A 21553-nucleotide genomic window follows, 5' to 3' on the forward strand; every position below is an offset into this window, starting at 1 on the left:
GAGCTCTTTATTATTATAGAGCCTATTTCTGATATTCTTAAAAATATGTGGTGTATCAAAGAACATACTTATTTTACGGTCTCATCTGATGGGTGCTTTAACCAATTTTTAACTTTATTCATTTTTCCACATGTTCCCATTTCACTCCAAAATTTTCAATTTGATGCTGCTCTATCACTTACAATTTTACAAATAAATGCTCCTATAACCTTTTCAAGTACTGTGTTGGTTTTTATTACTAACTGAGCTAGTACTACACCTTGCGCCGGTCCCTTTGATGCAAAAACACCAATTGGTTACTGGGGTGGGCATAATTATCTTCCAAGGGTATGAACATAAATACTAATCTATGATTTGCTTTTAAAAAAACATAGTGACCTTTTATCACTAAAAGTTTTGCCTTTGTCACCTTCTGGACCAAAATCAACTAGATCTGTTAAGTGTTCAATGATTTAAGAAAATACCAATCTAATCTGTGTTTCATTGATTACCTGTATATGTAAGGTTTGCTATACACTTTTGTAAACGGAGCCTTTTACAAATAACCGTCCGTATTGCTTTGTTACATTATTTTGGTTCAAGATGAGTGGACATATATTATGTCTAAGATTATCAACCAGATCTGTAAATGTTGATTTAGTATGTAGAAATTGTTCTTTCAATTTATATCCTTTACAAATAATACTAGTATCAAATTTTTTTTTAAATATCTTCTTAGTCTTAACTACAATTTAATCTATTTAATCCAAAAAGGTCTGTATTAACTGATATATTCATAACAAAACATTAAACATTTAAATTTACTCCTAAGCATACTCTTTTACATAAAATAGGAGTAGGAATATAATTTTCTGTAAGTGGTTCTTCCGTTTTAACAATACAAAAAGGAAAAATTAACAACTTTCCACAAATTTCATGCTCCATCCATTTGGAAAAACAATGCTATTAATATTTTCTTGAAGTTTAGAGGATGAGAAAATCCCTGTTGAATCATTATTTATCTATTATTTATTATCTGCAAACCAAGTGTAACCTACGTTACGCAATAAATGACTATAGACTGTCCTGTAATTGTTAAGTCAGCTTAATTTTAAAATCTATAGCTTCCACTCCCAAGCAACTTACCCGTTTTTCATTCCTCTTTGCACCACAAATTACTCGTAGTAAACCCAATATTCAGAATGATGTGTATTGCTTATGAGGACCCGTCGTTTTATTTTTTGTAATCATAACAATGTCCTTATATGTCAATGTAATTTATATGTATTTCCCTGTTATTATTATTATCTACTTATAAGTACAAAGTACTTAAGTACTTTGGGCCATGGCCTGTTTTGTAATAAAAATAAAAATTAATAAAATCAGTTAGAGCAATGTTTAAAAGTCAATGAATAATCCATTTTTGGGTCTTTTTTCGATGGTTTTCTGTTTTTTTTTTGGGGAGCTCCTTCTACTAATTGTTATTTTCTTCTTTTTAAAGAGTTGGATAGGTATTTTTTACAGTTTGGAAATATTGATGGTATAGCCATAGATAATATTGCTGACATACCTATCTTATTTGTCATGCAAAATGTATTTTGAGATTATCATACCTTTTGATGATGCAAATAATTATACAATAAACATTAATGATATCAAACACTTTGAATATAATAATTTTAACAAAACGTTTGAACATGATACCAAACATTATAATATTGAAGTTATTAGGTATGACCACAAAAGTTCACAAAATGTAAACGAGGAAACATTGAATCCCTATGAATACCTAGTTGAAAAATCCAAGGACAACATTTTTGCAAAAGCTGGTGAATGCAATTGATTTACTTATAATTTAATGGCAGTACAAACTAAAATTGCTTCCGTAATCTATTTCACAAGCAAGTTCTGTTTATTTTAAAATTATACAACTTCTTTTATCTATACCAGGGATGGCGAACCTTTTGATCACTGTCAAATCAAAATGTTTCGTTTGATTTTATTTACCTCGCATGTCAGAAACTTTGCAGACCTTTTTTTTTTTTTTAGTCGTCATGTAAAGCATCCAAAAACTATGTGTTGACTGTCGAATGACATATTCCAATAATAAGTTAAAGTTAGTTTCAAATCATCAATAATTTTTTTGGAGTAAAAATGTAAAAATAATGAATTTACCCTACTAATGATAGCCTCTGTTACTGGTTTGATGAGAGTTAAGCTGAATTAGTAGCGTCTTTGTTTGCTTCATGTCTGACTGATGTTATCGAAGAAACTTTAAAGAAAATCTTAACACCATTTATTATTTACTCTGATGATTTTACAACACCTCACTGGGATTGTGTTATATAAAATGCTTTATTACATATTAGCATAAAATATGACATAAATATAACATAAACATTTATAGAGAAAGGTCAAACTCAAATAGAGTGTGACAGTGTACACAGTGTCATTGATGACACTTAAGAAAACTTAGAAGCCAGAATTTACCCATCTCAAAAATTGTTATTTACTTTTTTTTTTTTGATTATAGCAATAATGAGTCAATAAGGCCAGGAAGAGTAGTTTCTGACCTAGTTTTTACAGATTTATGAGCTATACAATACTGTACAAGAGGTGTTATTTTATATAAAATGAACTATAACAATACTTTAAAAAAGTTGCCAAGAAGGCCAAATAAAATTGTTCATGAACATATTTTTAAGTTTCCCAAGCTTCATCAATACTCTAAAATGTGGGTTTAGTTTAGACAAATGGAGTGATTTTCAAAGCTTGAAATACATAATGCCTTATGATTATCATAGACCATAGATTGTATGATGCATTGCCTCATATGGATTAGTTTTAGTAAAACCAAGAAAAAAAAGTAAAGAGTAATGACTGAATTTAGCCCAAACAAAAAAAATTGTTTAAACATGCTATTATTTTATTTTTTATTCGTTATTCGTTAGACTGTTAAAATGCGTTACAGTTTTTATTTACTAGTTGATTTATAATTAAGTTTTATTATGTTTTATAGATACTTTTTAAATAACGTTTTGATGCATTTTTTTTAAAATTAATGTTTTATTTGTAATGTAATAAAAGTCTGTTGAAATATGTTATTATTTGTATTTACAATAATGAAAAATGATATAATTTGATATAGGTATTTTGATTAACAATTATGTTTATTCGTTGTAATGTATTGTTAATTTGTATAGGTATCTAAAAAAAAAATTGTCATGGAACCTATCACCTATCAATATTAAATTATATTTTATTCTATTAGTTCTATAAGAAAACTATTACCTATGTATTTTAAAAACTAAATATTTTAAAAACCATACATAGAAATTTAATGAGACAGTCTATCTTAATATTATTGTTTTATAACTAAACCTTATATTAAACAATTAAACCTATATTTTACACTAAATATAACATTTATGTTTTTAAAATACATTATTAGGTACAAAATAATTTATATATTGATTAAATATACCAACACCTACTGAATTTACTGGGATTAAATCATTTAAATTAAGTTTTTTGATCATTCTAAAAACTATGAAACCTGAAATATACACTGTTGCAGTATAATCGAAGAAATCCATCACATCGACCAACTAATTGATGATTGAATGGGTTTAAGGTACATTCAAATTCAAAAAGGTGGGCAAGTGGATGTCGCTCTGCTGTACAGTAGGTTACAAGTGGGTCACTGTATAATGAATGGTATTAAATTTGAATTCAATGATATAATATCATAGTATAAGAAAAATGATTCTGAGCGGAGACAGTATGTCACTCTGGGTATAAGACATATTATAAACTTATCTATGGACTATGGTATTAAAAAAAAAAATTGACCTATAATAAATTCCAAATTAATTATATCACAACATCAATTAGGTACTTATAACGCGTAATACATCAACAACAAATCATGATACTATCATAGATATATAATAGTATACTTTAGAAGTTTCAAGTACCCACGAATAATATTATACAATCGCAACAAAATAACTAAAATAGTTATTCTAGGTTTTTTAATATGTAATTTCGACCAAATTTGAACTTAAAATGACTATAAAAATAAACTGTGTTAATGTATTTTTTAGATTTTTTGGTAACAGAATTAACTACTTACGCGGAATCTTGTTTTAAATTTTCAATCCTTAGATATAAAAGTTGAACATTTTATTCATTTTTAACCACAAAATAATTATTCAATTTGAAATTTGATAAATTTTGTCAAAATTCGATCTTTAAATGCTTATAAAAAAAAAAAAGTGCTTATGTATTTTTAATATTTTTCAACTACTATTGTAACAATATATCAGGAACCTTGTATTCAATTTTTACACTTTTTGGCCCAACAGATAAAACTTTATTGATATTCATAGAAAAAAAAAAAAAATATTGAAATATGAAATTATCCGTAAATTGCTCAAAACAAGTTAAAATATTTTAAAAATTGTATCAAGTATAAGAATTGATAAAATCAACATTCAGTGATATTTCCATGTATCTACAATTATTCGTTTTTGAATTACAACAAAATAAGAAAATCGCCACATGAGTACCAATCCAATGTTGTAAAAATTTGAATTTCAAACGCTCTTAAAAATTTAATTTGACTTTCTTATAAAAACTTTTTTTTATAAAGGTAGATAATCTTATAAGCAATCTTGTATTACATTTTAAAATTTTAGATTTCAAAAGAAAATTTTTTGTAAATTCTTAACTCAAAATAATTTTATAGTTTTCGTGATTTTTCCATATTTTGTCAATTTTTGAACTTGATGTTTATATCATGCTTAGGTATATCTAAATGCTTATAAAAAAAAACAGTTATAACAGTTCAAAACAAATCTAAATTGTATCGTGTATAGAAAATTCAAATATAAACAACCAGTGAAAATTGCATGTTTTTACAGTAATTTGTTTTAAAGTTACACCAAAACCCAAAGTCGATTTTGCGTAAAAATACCCGTTTTTCCTTAATTTTACCTTTGTTTTTTGGCGCTTTTGAAAATTACTGGGAATTTTAAATTTTGACTATCCCAATGCACTAACAATATTCACTTTCCCATCGAACAAGATACTAAAGTTGAAAATCGAAGCACTACTTCGACTACTTATCGTGTACACAGATACAAAAAAAAAAAAAAATTAAAAAAACACACATCATTGTAGAATCAATATATTCATCGCTTCGCTCAGAATCCAAAATACATTTTTAGAAATACCATTTTAATTTATTTTGATATTTATAACAAATAATAACTAATAAGTAAGTGACAATTTTTTTTAATATTTTTATACTTTTAGATAATATATTTGTAAATGTGGTTTAATTTCTGTTTTGTAATTATGGATGTGGTTGTTCGCGCCACGCGAAGTATTTTCCGATGTCATCATAATCTTTCTTAAGGGTAGTATAATTATTTAAAAATGATATCACACTGGGCAGTCAGCCAACTATTTGTTTGTGCATAATATGATGAGATTCGGAATACAGTCGGTCGGCACTATCGTGTGCCGATAGTCACGAATAAAACGCTGCACCAAGCACGTTTGACGTCGGGAGGCGTACGACTGTATCAGCCGGATCTATATATAATGCAAAGCGCGGGTCAGACCGGTTCGGTCACAAGGGTCACTGGTTGCAATAATGTACAGTTACGAATTGCTCAAAACGAATCGGTTTTGATGACCCGGGTATTCGGCGAAAATGAATAAATAGGCTGCCGCGTCGGTGTCGTGTTCTGTGGCTGACTGGGCTGTCACAGAACACGGGACCGGCCGCATCGCATACGGACCTACGAGGGCAAAACGCAGTAGACGGCGCAGCAGCAGCAGCAGCAGCAGCAGTCAACGCAGCGGGCGAAACCAAGCTTATAAATACGAGTGCGGAGCACCAAATCTAGTCAGTGCGTGTTCAACGGAGCTTTCTGCAGCAAGACCCACCCAGGGCAGACTTGCACAGATGGACTTCATACACATTATTACTACGATTCAAACCTAATATAAATTATTATATTTGGTTACTGTCGCGGTACCTTTATTAATAAATTATAATATTTATTCTACATTGAATATACCAAAAATATAAAAAAAACTACAGTCCACTCAAATTTATTTCCTCGCCGGAACAGTGGTATTAAGTATTACTTTTGGTACCAAATTATTTTGGATCTTCCACATTATATTTCTTTGTATGTAGGACACTATATAGGATATAATATACCTAATGGCGTTCATGTAATTGTAAAAGTATTACTAAAGTATACTTTTTAAAAGTATTCAAGTAGGTACAGATACAGATCCCTTTTTTAGATTCTGAGCGGATGGTGTTTATTTTTTATTTTTTTTTATATCCTGTATACAAAATTTCTACCAGAAGGAGTCTTTGATTTTAAAATAGGGTATCTTATCTTTTAGCAAGATGGTACTTTAGAGAGGTTTACTTTAAATTTTTTCAATTTTCTCAATAGTTATATAATGCCATGGTAAAAATCACCGAAAAATTACAAAAAAACGCTAAAAATAGGATTTTAATTTCTAACGCTTTGTTTATCACCACAGAAACAAATAAAAAATTATAATATTATAATATTAATTCAACTTACATGATAAAATAAAATAATAACAATATAAAATATCCATACTGACAAACCCTCTCGGCTCAGAATCGTTTTTCTTATACAATGATATCATATCATTGAATTCAAGTCTAATACAATCCATTATACAATTACTCACTTGTAATCTACTGTACAGCAGAGCGACACAGGGGCGCCATTTCAGTTTTTTTTTAAGGTGTGCAAAAAATTAAAGAGGCCAATTTTTTCCCACCTCCAGGCCAATCGTTAAAAAAAACGTTTCTAGTGTTTTCAGTTTTTCATTACAGATTTATTACAGTATCAAAACGTATCATAGTTTAATATTGTTTCAATGGCAGATGAAAAAAATTTAAAATCCATAGTCATATTTTTTTTTTATAAGCATCTAAAGTTAAAATATTGACAGAATACGTATAATTGACGAAAATGATTGTTATGATTGTATATTTTTCGTGGGTAGTTGAAATTTCTAAAGTATACTATTATATATTATCTATGATAGTATCACGGTTTGTTGTTGATGTATAACGCGTTATAAGTACCTAATGGATATTGTGATATTATTAATTTGGAATTTATAATAGGTTAATTTCTTTTTTAATACCATAGATAAGTATATAATATGTCTTATATCTAGACTGACATACCGTCTCCGCTCAGAATTGTTTTTCTTATACAATGATATTATATCATTTAATTCAAGTCTAATACAAACCATTATACAATTACTCACTTGTAATCTACTGTACAGCAGAGTGACATCCACTTAGGTACTTGCTTTGTTTTATTTTGAAAAGTATTTAAAATGTGTATTTCAATAGGCAGATACTCGGATAAAAAAGTATTCTAGTACAAATACAAATACTTTAAAAAACTTTTTATAAATACTTTTAAATACTTTCAAAATTGTTATGTTAATTTTATAAAGCATTTTACATCATATAATTTGTTGTAACTACAAAATACTCATCTGTTTTATTTGTCAAAGTATTTGAATTCACAGTAAAAAAAAATACATATATTAACTGGTATATAAATTCTCATGATTTTTTACGTGATTAAGTACAATTAAAATAGAAAATATATGAGTTAAAAAGAATAAGTATTCAAAATATCTATTTGAGACCTTTAGTATGTACTTGAAAGTATTTTAACACTTTTACTCAAATAGATACCTACTTTACAAGACTGCCTATCTTGGAAATCCATTTAAAATCTATCAGTTTATTCTTATTTTTTTTAATATCGATTAGGTATATATTTTAATCATTAAAATGATATTACTTATGTGAAAATAGATCCGAGGCTTCTGCAGCTTCTTCAAATAAGTATATCAACCACTGGTTACAAAAATATTGATCTTATATTATTTTTTGTTTAGTTTGTTTATTTATTAGTTATGTCCAATATACATTTTTGAACATTATTTTTTTAAGTCCAATGTACATATTTGTACAATGTAAATTAGTCCATTATTTTTAATGTTGAACCACACATTTATTGTAAATGTAGGTATTGAGTTTATTGCATCAGTATTTGGATCACTGTGTAGTTTTAAGCGGTAAACCAATGCTCTAAGATATACAGTGATTTCAAGTTATACAGTTCTGTAGAATTTTTAAAATTTGTCTAAATAATACATTTTTTAAATTAAGTAATTTGAACTGCATTACATTAGACAAAACATTTATTGGACTGTAGGTACCACATTCTGGCCTTCACTTTATAGGACAAAATAGATTGGACTAAAATAGCATAGGACTAACATTTTTTGACTAATTATTATCAGGACCTTATGAATTGGACCAAAATTCTGTAACTCAACTACTGCTTACATCTGGATGTACCTAATCGTCCTAAAAAATAAAGAATTATACAATAAACCGAAGAATGAAGATATTAATGAGTTGGTAAATTGGTACGTACCTAACTAATAAACTAATAACTACAACAGCTATAATGAAAAGTGAGAACAGTAATAAAACAATGAAATATTAAATTTTTTAAATTTTATTTTTATAAACAGCCACTATACTTACGGTGAGGTACACCGGCTTATAATAATAGTAATTATAATACTATATAAATCGTAATAATAATAATAAGTAATAACACTGTCGGTCTACCCGTCACGGCGTTTTTCGACACAATTAATATTATATATTATAGGAGTACATTTTATATTTTCGAAAGACTCGGCCGGCCGATTACACGTCGAGAGGGTAGACAACACATTACATCATTGCATTCGAGAACCTTACAAAAATCAACAAAACAAATTAACAATATAATATAGCACACGTCTGTATCTATACAAACACGCAATTGACATTATACATTTATACACAATAAGGTACTGCCGATACGGTCATCGGGTCATCACGTTATAGGTAACAATTCACAAAATCACGTGTTAAAAATATAATATTATATTATTACAATTTACAAGAAACAGCGCGGTTCCTAATATATACCTATATACGGGTATATATGCGATCCTAATTATCTATCAGTCGTAATATACCTATCGTAAGAATTTAAGGAAAAGAGAAAAAATTCGCAAACGTCACAGCTATAATAGTAATATATTATAATCATACCCATTATTGTAGTATTATACTATAGGTATGCAATGAAAAAAGATTGTCTTACGAAAAAAAGTTATACAGCTACAACAGTAATGCACAATATTTTATGTATCAAAATAATTTGTAAAGCGCTTTATTACAAACAAAAAATATACCATATAAGTGTATCTATATGTTTATAATTTATATTGTGTACGATATATTTCTGAGAGAATATTATACGATTAGAGTAAAAATAATGACTTCGAAATGTCCTACCGTGGTCGAGCACGTAATATAGATACCTATATATTATGTATAATATATATTATTATTATAATTAAATTCTGTTTATTATAATAGGTTATAATATATAAACATGTTTTTTGTGCCTACGCGATAATTGCAGTAATTACAGTCACGTACTCACGCGAATATTATTATATTCTAGATAGTAAACATTCGCTAAATATGCGTCTGAGTAATATGATTTTGGTGTAGATATATTATATAGTTTCATACAATTTTCAAACATTAAAATATCGTTAAATAGCCCAACAATGGCGGGAGTGGGCTTTAAAGTTATAATGTATCCTACGAATGTTAGCTTTCGAATTTTAGCTGCTTTTTTAGTATTTAAGAGTGGGGATTAAAATAGCCCCTCTTATCAACACCTATTTATTCCACTAGAGTGGGGGGAGGGGGTGTCGAACCCAAAAGGGTGCCATTTGGTAGTGATAGGGTGTATATTTCAGCACTGTTTTTATTTGCCTTCCTTACATTTGCAAACGATTATAGGCGTTTCAAGACTTGAGCAGCGAATATTTTTACCGTCCCATTTTTGTCGTACAAACGATTTAAATATGACCTGGAGGACGGCAGAAATGAAATTAATACCATAGTGTACTCACTGCATCGTTATTATGGGACACGGGAAACCATAGATATTTTTAGTTTCCAATCAATTATATTAGATTTACGCCAAGTATTTAATAAACGTTAATAATAATACTATTGTGTGATAGAACTATTTAAACACAGAGAAACATAGTAAATATTAGTAATTGAATTAGCTTCGTAATTCAATACACTTTTTGGATAACTATAACTTATTTTTTATTGAGTATTATACGGTGGACTACCTTGGACAGTTGGACCTTTTCGGCCCTTACAAATTTAATCGAACCGTTCTGGGGCAGCAAGAGCATACAATTATTTCCAACCTTCCAGATAATATATTATTTTTTTTTGTTGGCATGATAAAATTAACAATAATAATGATTGACTACCGCCGGGAGAAATGGAGAATACTCGATTACCTTGTAACATATATTATTTAAAATGCTTGAATATGAAATGTAAATTTATCACTATTTATTACTAATTCCATTTGATTAAAGGCAGATGCATGAGTTAGAAAATTGATCAGTTTTGACATTAGAAGCATTACAATAATATTTGCATTTTTGTTAAACTATTTGAAAAATATATATATTTAAAAAAAAATAAAAACTGTATAACAGTAAATACATTTTAGCTGCTAAAGTAAAATATACGTAAATATTTTTATACTTATATTACGCGTATCGAAATTATTTTGATCATTAACTTTTTCATTATAATTATTACTATAATTACTATTAGGAATGATTATAATATATATTATATAGGTACCTATTCTAGGGCTGACGGTATTTCAAATTTTGATACCGGTATTTACCGTATTACCGGTTGTACGGTATTTTCGGTAATTATTGAATATACCGCAAGTACGATTCGTGCTTCAGTAATTATCAAAAATACCATAAACTCGGTAAATGTATTAGTGTTTCCAACTTAGGATAGGGCTATTCAATATTATATTATGTCAATACGGTTATATAAAAGTAATGAATAATAAATGTAGCTATACGGTATGTCTGGTAACAACAGTAATTATCAATTCACGGTATACCGGTATTCTAAAATACCGAAAATACCACCAGCCCTAACCTATTCCTACTCGAGATAAAAGAAGCATATTATAATATACGAATATAATTTATTGAACTAGATTATTATTATTATTATTTTTATCATCGTATTAAGAATACCACCAAAAATATGAATTAATAACCTAGATATTTTTTGCTTTAGTTGGTAAGATAATTGCCTAATCACGACTTATGGATGATCGATTCGCAGCTAAATCCGAAACGGTTATTATTACGGTAATAGGTACGGTATACATTTTACTCGTATACCTATAGTATAATATTATATAGGTATCTACTGAAAACGACGATATTTCGTCTGCGGTAATAGTAGTTAATGGTAAATAATAACATTTTACGACACAGCATCATCGCTATTGTTACTCGATTTACCTAATATTCTCACAATCAAAGTGATCGAAATTTGAAACCTCTTAGTAATTGTATAAGAAAAATAGTGTTCAAATAAAAATAATATATTTATGTCCAACTAACTTGGATGTCTATTGGGGGTTGTTTCCTTACAATGCACTATTTTAAGTTTTGTACATAATAAATATATTTATTTATTTAAATTTATTACGCCAACAATCAGATATATAAATAGGCTACATCACACACCTACCTATATTTCCAACATTAAATCGCGTGTAGGCATTTGAATATGATTACATTTTTTCGTGTTATAAACTATAACAATAAAACATTGTTAATCGGTTGTATAGTACCTACGTAGATCTATATTCTATAAAAGAAATCTACAAACGACATTAAACTCGATAGTTTTTATAAATAATAGGAAAACGCACGTTTGCGTGGAAAATGTTTAGTAAATAAAACCGAAATACCTATGACCTATCTCTACTATTATTACAGCGCAGGTGGTCCGACAGAATGTGCACTGTCGTCGCTTTCGGTTTGAGTCAACGACGAACAGTCGGAAAAATCCAAAATTTTACTCACGTCATAACCGAACAAATCAGCATATTATATACAAGGCAATAGTTATATTCCTGAGATACTCATATCGCAAGTCTGGAAAATATAATCATTTTTAAATAAATCACAAATCGCACGTTCGAAATACGAGCGCAATCAAAAAAATATGTACCTAACCTCGTGGGTTAAAATATTCACCTATCTGATGCATATTATACGAATATTATGTACAATCATATATTATTATAATACTAGCGATTATGTTATATTGGAGGTACAACAGAACGCGAAACGGACACGTGGCAATCGTATTCATGCGAATTCTGTCGAATAATGTTTGACATCGGTCCGAGTCTAAGTGGTGCAGTGTTGCGTTTTGAAAATATAAAAAAAAAATCGACGATAAACATATTTCGTACATTCAGACCACGAGAATACTTTCAAACTATATTATATTACATATTATATACGAACTCCGTCATAATATCTACATTTATAATATGACTCGTGTCGTGTCCGTCGACCTTAATATATATTTTGTATGTTCTAACACAACGTTATCGTTACTAATAGTCCTACTACTTCACTACTAATAATAATAAATAAATAATAATAAATTAATAATTATAATATTAATACTAATAATAATAATATAACAACATCGAAAATACGTCGACCGGACGCCAAATACTACGGCGTACTGTAATTAACATAGGTACGTGTTTGTATTATAATAATACAATAATATCATCGCAACCTGCAACCTGCGGCCTGCCACAAGTGGTGTATGATATTTGGATCATTTTGTATACAGGGTGTATTTGGGTGGGTGGGTAGTGGCAAAGTGGGTTACGGGGTTGACGGAGGACGGGAACGATAATATCATATTATATAATATTATATTATTATGGAGACGCGCAGGCGCCTGACGACTCCGTCGAGGAGTGGCTGCAGTGAATAGACGAAGAATGGACGACGGACGGTGTGGTAGGTCGTCGACGTTTTTAGTCGCTCGTCAGGTCTTTGAGCTCCGTGTAGCCGCCGCACATTTTCTTGCACAGGGCTCGGTCGGACGCGTAAAGCTGGTATCGCTTCTTGTACACGGCGAACCTGAAAGATATAGATAAAAATACAAATTACCCATCGAGTATAATAATATTACACTCTTAATATAATATGTATTATAATTTATAAAATTATTATTATTATTATTATTATTATTTTATGCATTTGCGTTTCACCGCATAGATTTTTCGATTATCTGCTTAGGTTTTGTCAACGAGTGAATTTGATTTTGGCACATTATTCTCTTTGTATCATCAATCATTGAATAAAAAGTGGTTTTAACATTTTATTATGAATATTTTAGTTTACTTGGCAAGTAGAGTCCATAATATATTACAAATTATAATTTCACGATGTACTACTAGCTATTTTACTCCACTCCTATTTTGGTCGATATTTTTACAGCGTATGTAATATGTATATTCAATACAACGAACAAAAAAATTCAAGTTCACAAAAAGATAAAACCTTCGCAGATAATCGCTGGCCGTGAAGTCGAACGATGGTCACCATAAGATGGTCAGGGATATATTATATATAAAGATATGGCTCGGGTTTTTCTGGTTGTCGATACGTCACAGTTGGTATGCAAGGACGCGTATAATATCAAAAATGTTTAATAAGAAAAAAATACCCCACTGAGTCCGACCCCTGAAAATATCACCTACGATTTGGGATTTTAACTTTAGGGTCTCCCGAATTTTCCGATGATAACTAACAAACCAAGATCCAAAATAAGAAATATGGTAACATACATTTTGGCAAATAACAGTAAACAAAACACTTGGGGGTTTAAACAGCTACTATATATAGTATGACGATAAGTATGACGAATGCTTTTTATTTTGAAACCAATACTATCATAGCGTGAAATGCGCAAGAGCTGTACGTATAAGTCCGTCAAGCCCCCTCCTTTTTTAGTTGTGTGGGATCGAAGCCCGCTGACATTGATGTTAAAAATGTTAGCCCTGCTAAAATTTTAATGGATTTTCGCCTACTAATGTAGAACGGTGTGTTGGTGTATATATGTAGTGTAAAGTGCCAATCTAATCGACTTGAGCGAACGCCACAAGAAAGTCTTAACTTTTTGTCTCTCAGGTTATTTCGAAAAAAACACGTTCGTGAACAGATGGATAGTATTATTTAAAGGTTTCTAGAGTGAAGTTTTTTTTTCTCTGAGAATCACTCGAAAAAAATTGCTTTCAATGATCGCGTTATATAATATGTTTCCCTCTACATAACAATATAATATTATATTACAATCGTTTAAGTAGTTTGAGTTCAAAAAATCAAATAAATCGAGAATGCGTGAAATGCACAGATATAACAAATCTTGGAGTGGCTATCATCTTTTGTACGCAAGTGTACTAATTATTACTGCCAGGTAGGACTTATTACCCTAGCCCGTACGGTACGGTGATGTGTTTTTATACAGTTTCGCCACTATTATTGGAGTGAACCTATAATGTTTTGTTTTCGACATGTCATGCGTCCTCGCGGGGTCAGTGGGTAGGCGGTGCCGTTCTTAAAGCTGAAAGACATAATCGTCGCCCAGAAAGTTGTTTATAGGGCTGTTACCGGGTAGTTTCTCTATATAACGTTGTTAGACCCCCCCCCACCACAGGCCGCAGAAAAATCGTAGTAATATTTTATTTTAGGCAGTCTAACATGCGGACTGTACAAAACGCTCTAATTTAATAATGGACGACAATCAGCCCTACAGAATAACGTCAACACAATAATTTAACGTCCACAACAATATAATTTGTGCAAACAATTTATCTAGAGTACCAATTAATATATAAGAGAGGATTATATAATATACTATATCAGCCATGAATCGTCCAAATTATTCCCGCGTTTTTTAAATTTAAAAAAAAGTATAGACAAGTATAATATATAGTATATACCAGCCAATTCATAAAATATTAAACAAATATGCTTACTGAATCTCAACAACTAAGATATTTATATAATAGGATATGCCGTATGGGTATACTATGGTTAGGTATATTATCTTTGTTCATATAATACATATTAGCTATAACTCAAAATATTAATACTGGTATTACATTATTATACAAAAAAACATGTAAATAATAAATAATAATAGATAAATTAATTTTCATAATTAGGTACAATAATATATTACCTACCCTGTTTATTAAAATTAAATTATCGAGTAAAAACAATTGAACATAGGTAAATATAAAAATTTGTACTATCAATAATGTAACAGCCAACCAATAAAAAATGTTCACCGAGTTGACCATTCCCTTATAAGGCTCTCTAGATTTATCTGTTAAACGAAAAAAATCATTTATCGTTGTTCGCTGTAAATTACATTGATAGTCAGCTAAAATATCTTCGATCAATAACCACCAGAATGTTTTTACGGCTATACGAATTTAATTTCCATTTATTAATAAGCATCATTATTATCTTTGTTAATCGATTTATCGTAATAAATTAGCCCAAACAAATAATAATAATATATTATTATAATATACACCGAAACCCCGTCTCAGGTGGCGATGTAGGGCTCCCCCACTATAATTGGGACTTGGGAGTCGTAGTGCAGTGAAGTGTTTTTTTTTTTGCAAATCCGTCAACCGGCATTGTGTGAAATGCGAAATGCTGCGGCGCCACCGATGGTAACACAATTTTAATACCATAATAATACATTAATAATAATAATAATAATAATAATACAAAAACTAAGACAACTCACATGAAAATATCAAAAACTATTAAATAATATTATTTAGTAATAGGTTTATATTATAAATGAATTATTATTATATTACCTGTAGATGATGTCGATAATGTATGTGTGCGTGTGTGAACAGCGAATGATTTAAGCCTGAATTACGCGAAACAACAACGGTGATTGCCCACCAACAACTAAGCATGCACAAAACTAGGTAGGTATATATTATAATTATTAATTGGAGATGTAGGTGTATTGTTATTGTTGTTTACAATGTATTAGACTAAACTCAGTAGGTACACACGACTGAATACGTTTACACTTTGCAACTAGTATATGCATAATATTATGTTCCTGGGGGTCAAAGCGCTAAATAATATTATATTATTATGAGTTCAAATTACTTCTACTTAGGTAAACGTAACATGATGATTGGTTGGTAATGCAAAACCCATGGTCAAAAACTTATATTATGATGTTAATCACTCTTCGTCTGATGTCCACATTCGTAGGTATAATAAATATATATAACTTCGGGGCTGTGAATTGGAATGCCTTGTTTTTTGTCGCTGCTTTGTAAAAGGAATTGAGTTCAATAAAATATGTTACACTAAAGTATACGAAATTATAATTTTTACACCACAGCATTAACAAAAAACTTAGACTTTTTTTAAAAAGTTGTTATTTGTATTGCCTGTACTTTTAATTCAATGTTTTTATTTTAATTAATCACTTTATGATTAAAACAAATACATGATGTTCTATTGCTGTTTTTGCATATTTTGGGATATTTGGAGCTTACCTATGAGGCCAATTTTCATTGTTTTAAAGTTGATAGGTACATGCTTATATTTAACATTTTTTTAGTGCATTCAATTCACAACCCTGTATCTATATAACATAAGTCACAACATTCGGGTAATATGTGTGTAAATTAATAAATTCAACGTATACGCAACAATATTAATATATAATTCATATGTAGGTACACAAACGTAGGTATACATATACGTTTATACCTATGTATAAACATCATATGTAATATTTTGAATTTGGATATGAGTTAGATGAAAAAAATAAATAAATGTACAAATAATAATACTATACGTATTTGTACAATGTACATACATATATTATTATATGATACAATACAAGTTATTTGGTAAACGTCACTGTGAGACTACAAACAAACGTCCGACAACGCACACGAGAGATTCGCACATACACAATATTATAATATTATATATCATTACAGGCGATATCCCTTTCGTACAACGATTGCCGGACCAAACTACGCTATAAATTATGTATATGCATTGGTATTAATATAGGTAATATAATATATTATATACTATTATGTTATGGGTGAAAATGAAAAAAAAACACAACAAACTTTACTAGAAAAAAAATATTGTTAACGGTAATATAATAATAAAAAAAAAATACGATGAGACGTACGGTTGGTTCGGTAGCCGGTTATTAGCTGTTAGTTGTTACAGTATATTACAATAGTAATAATAATACACTACACACACAATATGCGTAATATTATGTATATGGATTTACCTAATGGTAAATGACATACACGAATTATTATACGTAAATATCGTTTAGATTTTTATATCACAATAATAATATGAATATAACGACCGCAATATACTGCGCGTGCCCAATACACATAATTAATAATAATATTATGTAATATGAACGGGTAGGTAACCGAACCAACGTGATCGCATCGCGTTTTGTACAACATTGTTAAATAAATAAGTATATCCATTCTCTAATATATTATAACTACTAAATTAAATTATTTAATCATAATGGATAATGATAGTAGCGAAATAATAATAGTAATAATAATAAAAATAATAATAGTAATAATAATTATCATACAAGTATCGTAGAGAAACAAGAGGGAAAAAAACAATCAAAAGCCAACTCTTACAAATACTAATCAAAACGTTATAAAATACAGGCTTTTGACAAAAATATAATAATATTAATAATAATAACTACCTAACAGATTAGATTAGATAGGTACACTTTTAAAAGACGATTAATGAACATGTTTAGCATACAATTATTAAAAACAAAACTAAATATGTATGTAAGCCTATAACAGTGCAAATAAAACAATATATGTATATATGGATGATATATTATATAATACATATATACATACAATTTTGTTGCATATAATATTATTATTAAATTTAAAAGTAAAAATGGTAACAAAGCAAGCAGGTACAAATCGGTGCGCAAAATGTTTACTATTTCTTTTTTCTCTTTTATAAATAAAAATTATTATAACATATATACATATGATAGAATTAATTATTGAATAATTGCACATGATATAAAATTCCAGCTAATCGGTTTACATTGCGATCGTATAATATTATTATATCGAATCGGCAAGATAAGTCATAGTATGGTCAGATGCATTAAGCAATATTTATGTCATGGTGACTTAAAAACGGTATTATTTTGTTTTTGAACTACGGACTAGACATACATATATATATATATATATATAAAAAGTGTGTGTGTGTGTGGGTTTTGAAAAATAATAATACTTGTAATGAAATAAACTGTGACGAAGAACATTTTTAACTAAATATATTCAGTATTATAGATAAAAATATTTATAGTAGCAAAATGTATGAACTTTCAACGTCAACTACATGAACGATTAAAAGAAATAATTGCATTATGATAACTAGAATTTAGCGAAAGGAGAGGGTTTTTTTATGGTCAAGCTGCTTTCTACAATCATGGATCGTTTTTGTTGCACGTGTATACAGGTGTGTGTGTGAGTGTGTGTGTGTGTGTGTGTGTGTGTGTGTGTGGTGTGTGTGTGTGTGTGTGTGTGTGTACATAAAACGACTGCCTCTAAGGAGGCATTATGAAATCAGTATGCGTGTTACAAAAAAAAATTTAACTTTTTTCCTTCTTATAAAAAGTCCGAAATTTTAGATTATTTTTCTCTTTCCGCACAGCTGCATTCGAATTTTTAACAATTTCTTTCTCTCCCTCTCTCTATTTCGTACTGGTGAGCGGTGGTACTTGTACGTCTTACCGTACTCACATTATGTATACAGGTTTATTGGGTGATTGTTTAAATATTGAACACTTAACTGAGTAATCGTGCCTGTACTGTTTTAATGTTCTTATAGATGATTGGCGATTGACTAGATTCGATTGCAGCGCGAAAGTGAAAAATAACCCATGAACTATATACACAATGTATATTATATTTGTATATATATATATATATATATATATATATATGCATGTTAAAAACAGAGTTAAAATGTTAATGACGATATATTGGTTAATATTACTGTGTTAAAATTACTAGGATTCTACTATATAGGAACTACTTGGAAGCGGTATAATTATTTCGAAAAAAACCTTATTTGCACTAGAACGGTTATTGTAAAAACAAAACAAAATAATTATATAACAATAAAAATAACTTGAGCCAACTATTTCGATATAGTCTTACACAGCACCGTTTTTTTTTTTAAACAAATATTTTATCGTTCACGCAGAAATTAAGAAACAGATATACCTTTATTATAATTTATATAATAAATTATTGAATGTGTGTAAAATGTTACGATGGCATTAACTTATGCTTATTACGAGTTTATACTTATTTATCACATTCGAAATAATTATAAATTTATCATTAAAAAAATATATATATATATTATTATTATTATTATTGTCAGGAAATAATTATGTGGTCTATTGTGACATTCATTGGGTAATGTATATGGTTTTATGACAGGCGAAGTATGATATTTTTACATATAAACGAAGAACCTTATTTTACTTCAAACGTTATTAACATTACCATTCAATCTATGAAAATTAAACATTAATTTACGCCAAGTATATAATAGAAAATAAATAAATAAATAATAAAATATGCCTAGTTATACATACAAATATTATTACCAACTAAAGAATAAAAATTTAAAAAAAATATAGGTAGGTAATGCGATACCACATAATATTGATATTTAGTTAAATGTGTTTTTTTAAATGGGTGATCAGAACGAATTGACAATAGAAGTATACCTAAATATTTAATATATTATTTAAAGATGTATATCTTTAGAGGCAAATGTCATGGACACATTGGAAATAAAAATAATTTTAAAAAAATGATGATAAATTAAAGAAAAAAGAGAATGAAACACATATACCGACTATACGAGGCATGTACACATTTTATTACTCGTTACTAATTCATTAGGCGCGCAATTTGTTTTTTGTTTAAATCTCACTAAAACGTGTTAATCTATAATTTATAAAACCTTAACGTATTACATCACTTTGCTTTATTTTTCAATTAAAATATCAAGCAAATATTATACTGTGCAAACAACTCTATAATCGATTTGGTTGAATTCACAGAAATACGATTGCTCGAAGGAACTTAAACTCCATTAATTAATAATAGTTAATATTTAATATATTATTATTATTATAATAAAAACACTAGTAAGTTCAGATTAAAACTTCAGATCTACTTCTGGATCTACTATCCATTCAAAGTTGGTCTTTCCGTATTTCTCGGTAATGTTTTTTTAGATGTAAATTATTTTTCTTTTTTTTTTGACCATATAAAACTTGCATGTGCCAATAAATTAAAGCATAACACTAACTCACATGTACAAAAAAAAAAAAAACAAAACAAAAAAAAACAATAATTAGGCTAATGTGATAGCACAAATAAAGAAACTAATGATCAACTAAGTAAACCTCTTTGTTAAATACGTCTGACCTGATAATTAAGAGATCCTTCCGATTTTTCATAAGGGAATGTTCTTATAATTTAACTACATAATTTAACTTGTAAACATCTGAAACAAAGAAAATACACAAAACATCAATTAGTTAGTTTAGTTTACAAAATGCCTGTAAAAAATAAATAATAGTGCCTGAAAATTTGGCACAAATATTTTTTTCTTTTTCCGTACTATACACAGTACCCACACATATATCTACTTATTCGAATTTCAAAAAAAATACTTCATTTTAAAATTTATAATTTATTGTAAGTTTGAATTGTTTGTTTATTTGTTAAAATATATTATTAACCTAATTTATATGAAAGTTCTAAAACTACTCGGGGGTGCTACTCAATATAGTATATTATGGGTAATTATTGTCTATTAGATATTTGTTATACCCATCTTCTATCGAACTGTTTAGGTCCTTTTTAAAAAATTATATTTGACTGTGCTGCGTAAAATATGCTTGCACCCCTGTTAATAAATATATAGTTGGGACTTGGGACACTGCATGAGCATGACATATCATAATCGGTTCTGTATACTATATATATATTATATATATAATATATATATAATATATTCGTTTACGATTTAAAAATATTTAATTATATTTTAATATCACCGATGCAGTCATTATACAAATTTAATGAGTAATAGGTAATGGAGGTCTTGTGTTATAATATTCTACCGCAGAAATGTGCACCATTATCATCAAACAACGATGTCGTAGTCAAATTAAATTGCATACATAATAATATAATAATATGTTTATCGGTCATACGCGAGCATGTCATACCATGTTGTTCGTTATCGTTTTATTCATTATGAAATTACTTTTTCCCTTTCCACGTTTTAAACGGCGTGCGAAACAGTAAGTACCTATGTATACCTA

At 28.8% G+C, this 21553-nt stretch overlaps 1 protein-coding gene across 11 annotated transcripts in view; it reads right to left on the minus strand.

Annotated features, from left to right (window-relative positions):
- Positions 1 to 11876: 11876 nt before the first annotated feature.
- LOC100162689 (trehalase) overlaps positions 11877 to 21553 on the minus strand; it is a 131210-nt gene continuing 121533 nt past the window's right edge. For 10 of the 11 annotated variants that reach the window (XM_029491709.1, XM_029491793.1, XM_029491695.1 and 7 more), the window contains one exon: positions 11877 to 13182. In XM_029491709.1, the coding sequence (XP_029347569.1) occupies positions 13077 to 13182 (106 nt within the window). In that variant the 3' untranslated portion in view covers positions 11877 to 13076. Of the gene's footprint in view, positions 13183 to 19964; positions 20728 to 21553 lie in introns of those variants that run through there. The other variant, XM_029491850.1, reaches the window with a different exon arrangement.

The sequence above is a fragment of the Acyrthosiphon pisum genome, chromosome X, assembly GCF_005508785.2.
Source record: "Acyrthosiphon pisum isolate AL4f chromosome X, pea_aphid_22Mar2018_4r6ur, whole genome shotgun sequence".
Lineage (NCBI taxonomy): Eukaryota > Metazoa > Arthropoda > Insecta > Hemiptera > Aphididae > Acyrthosiphon > Acyrthosiphon pisum.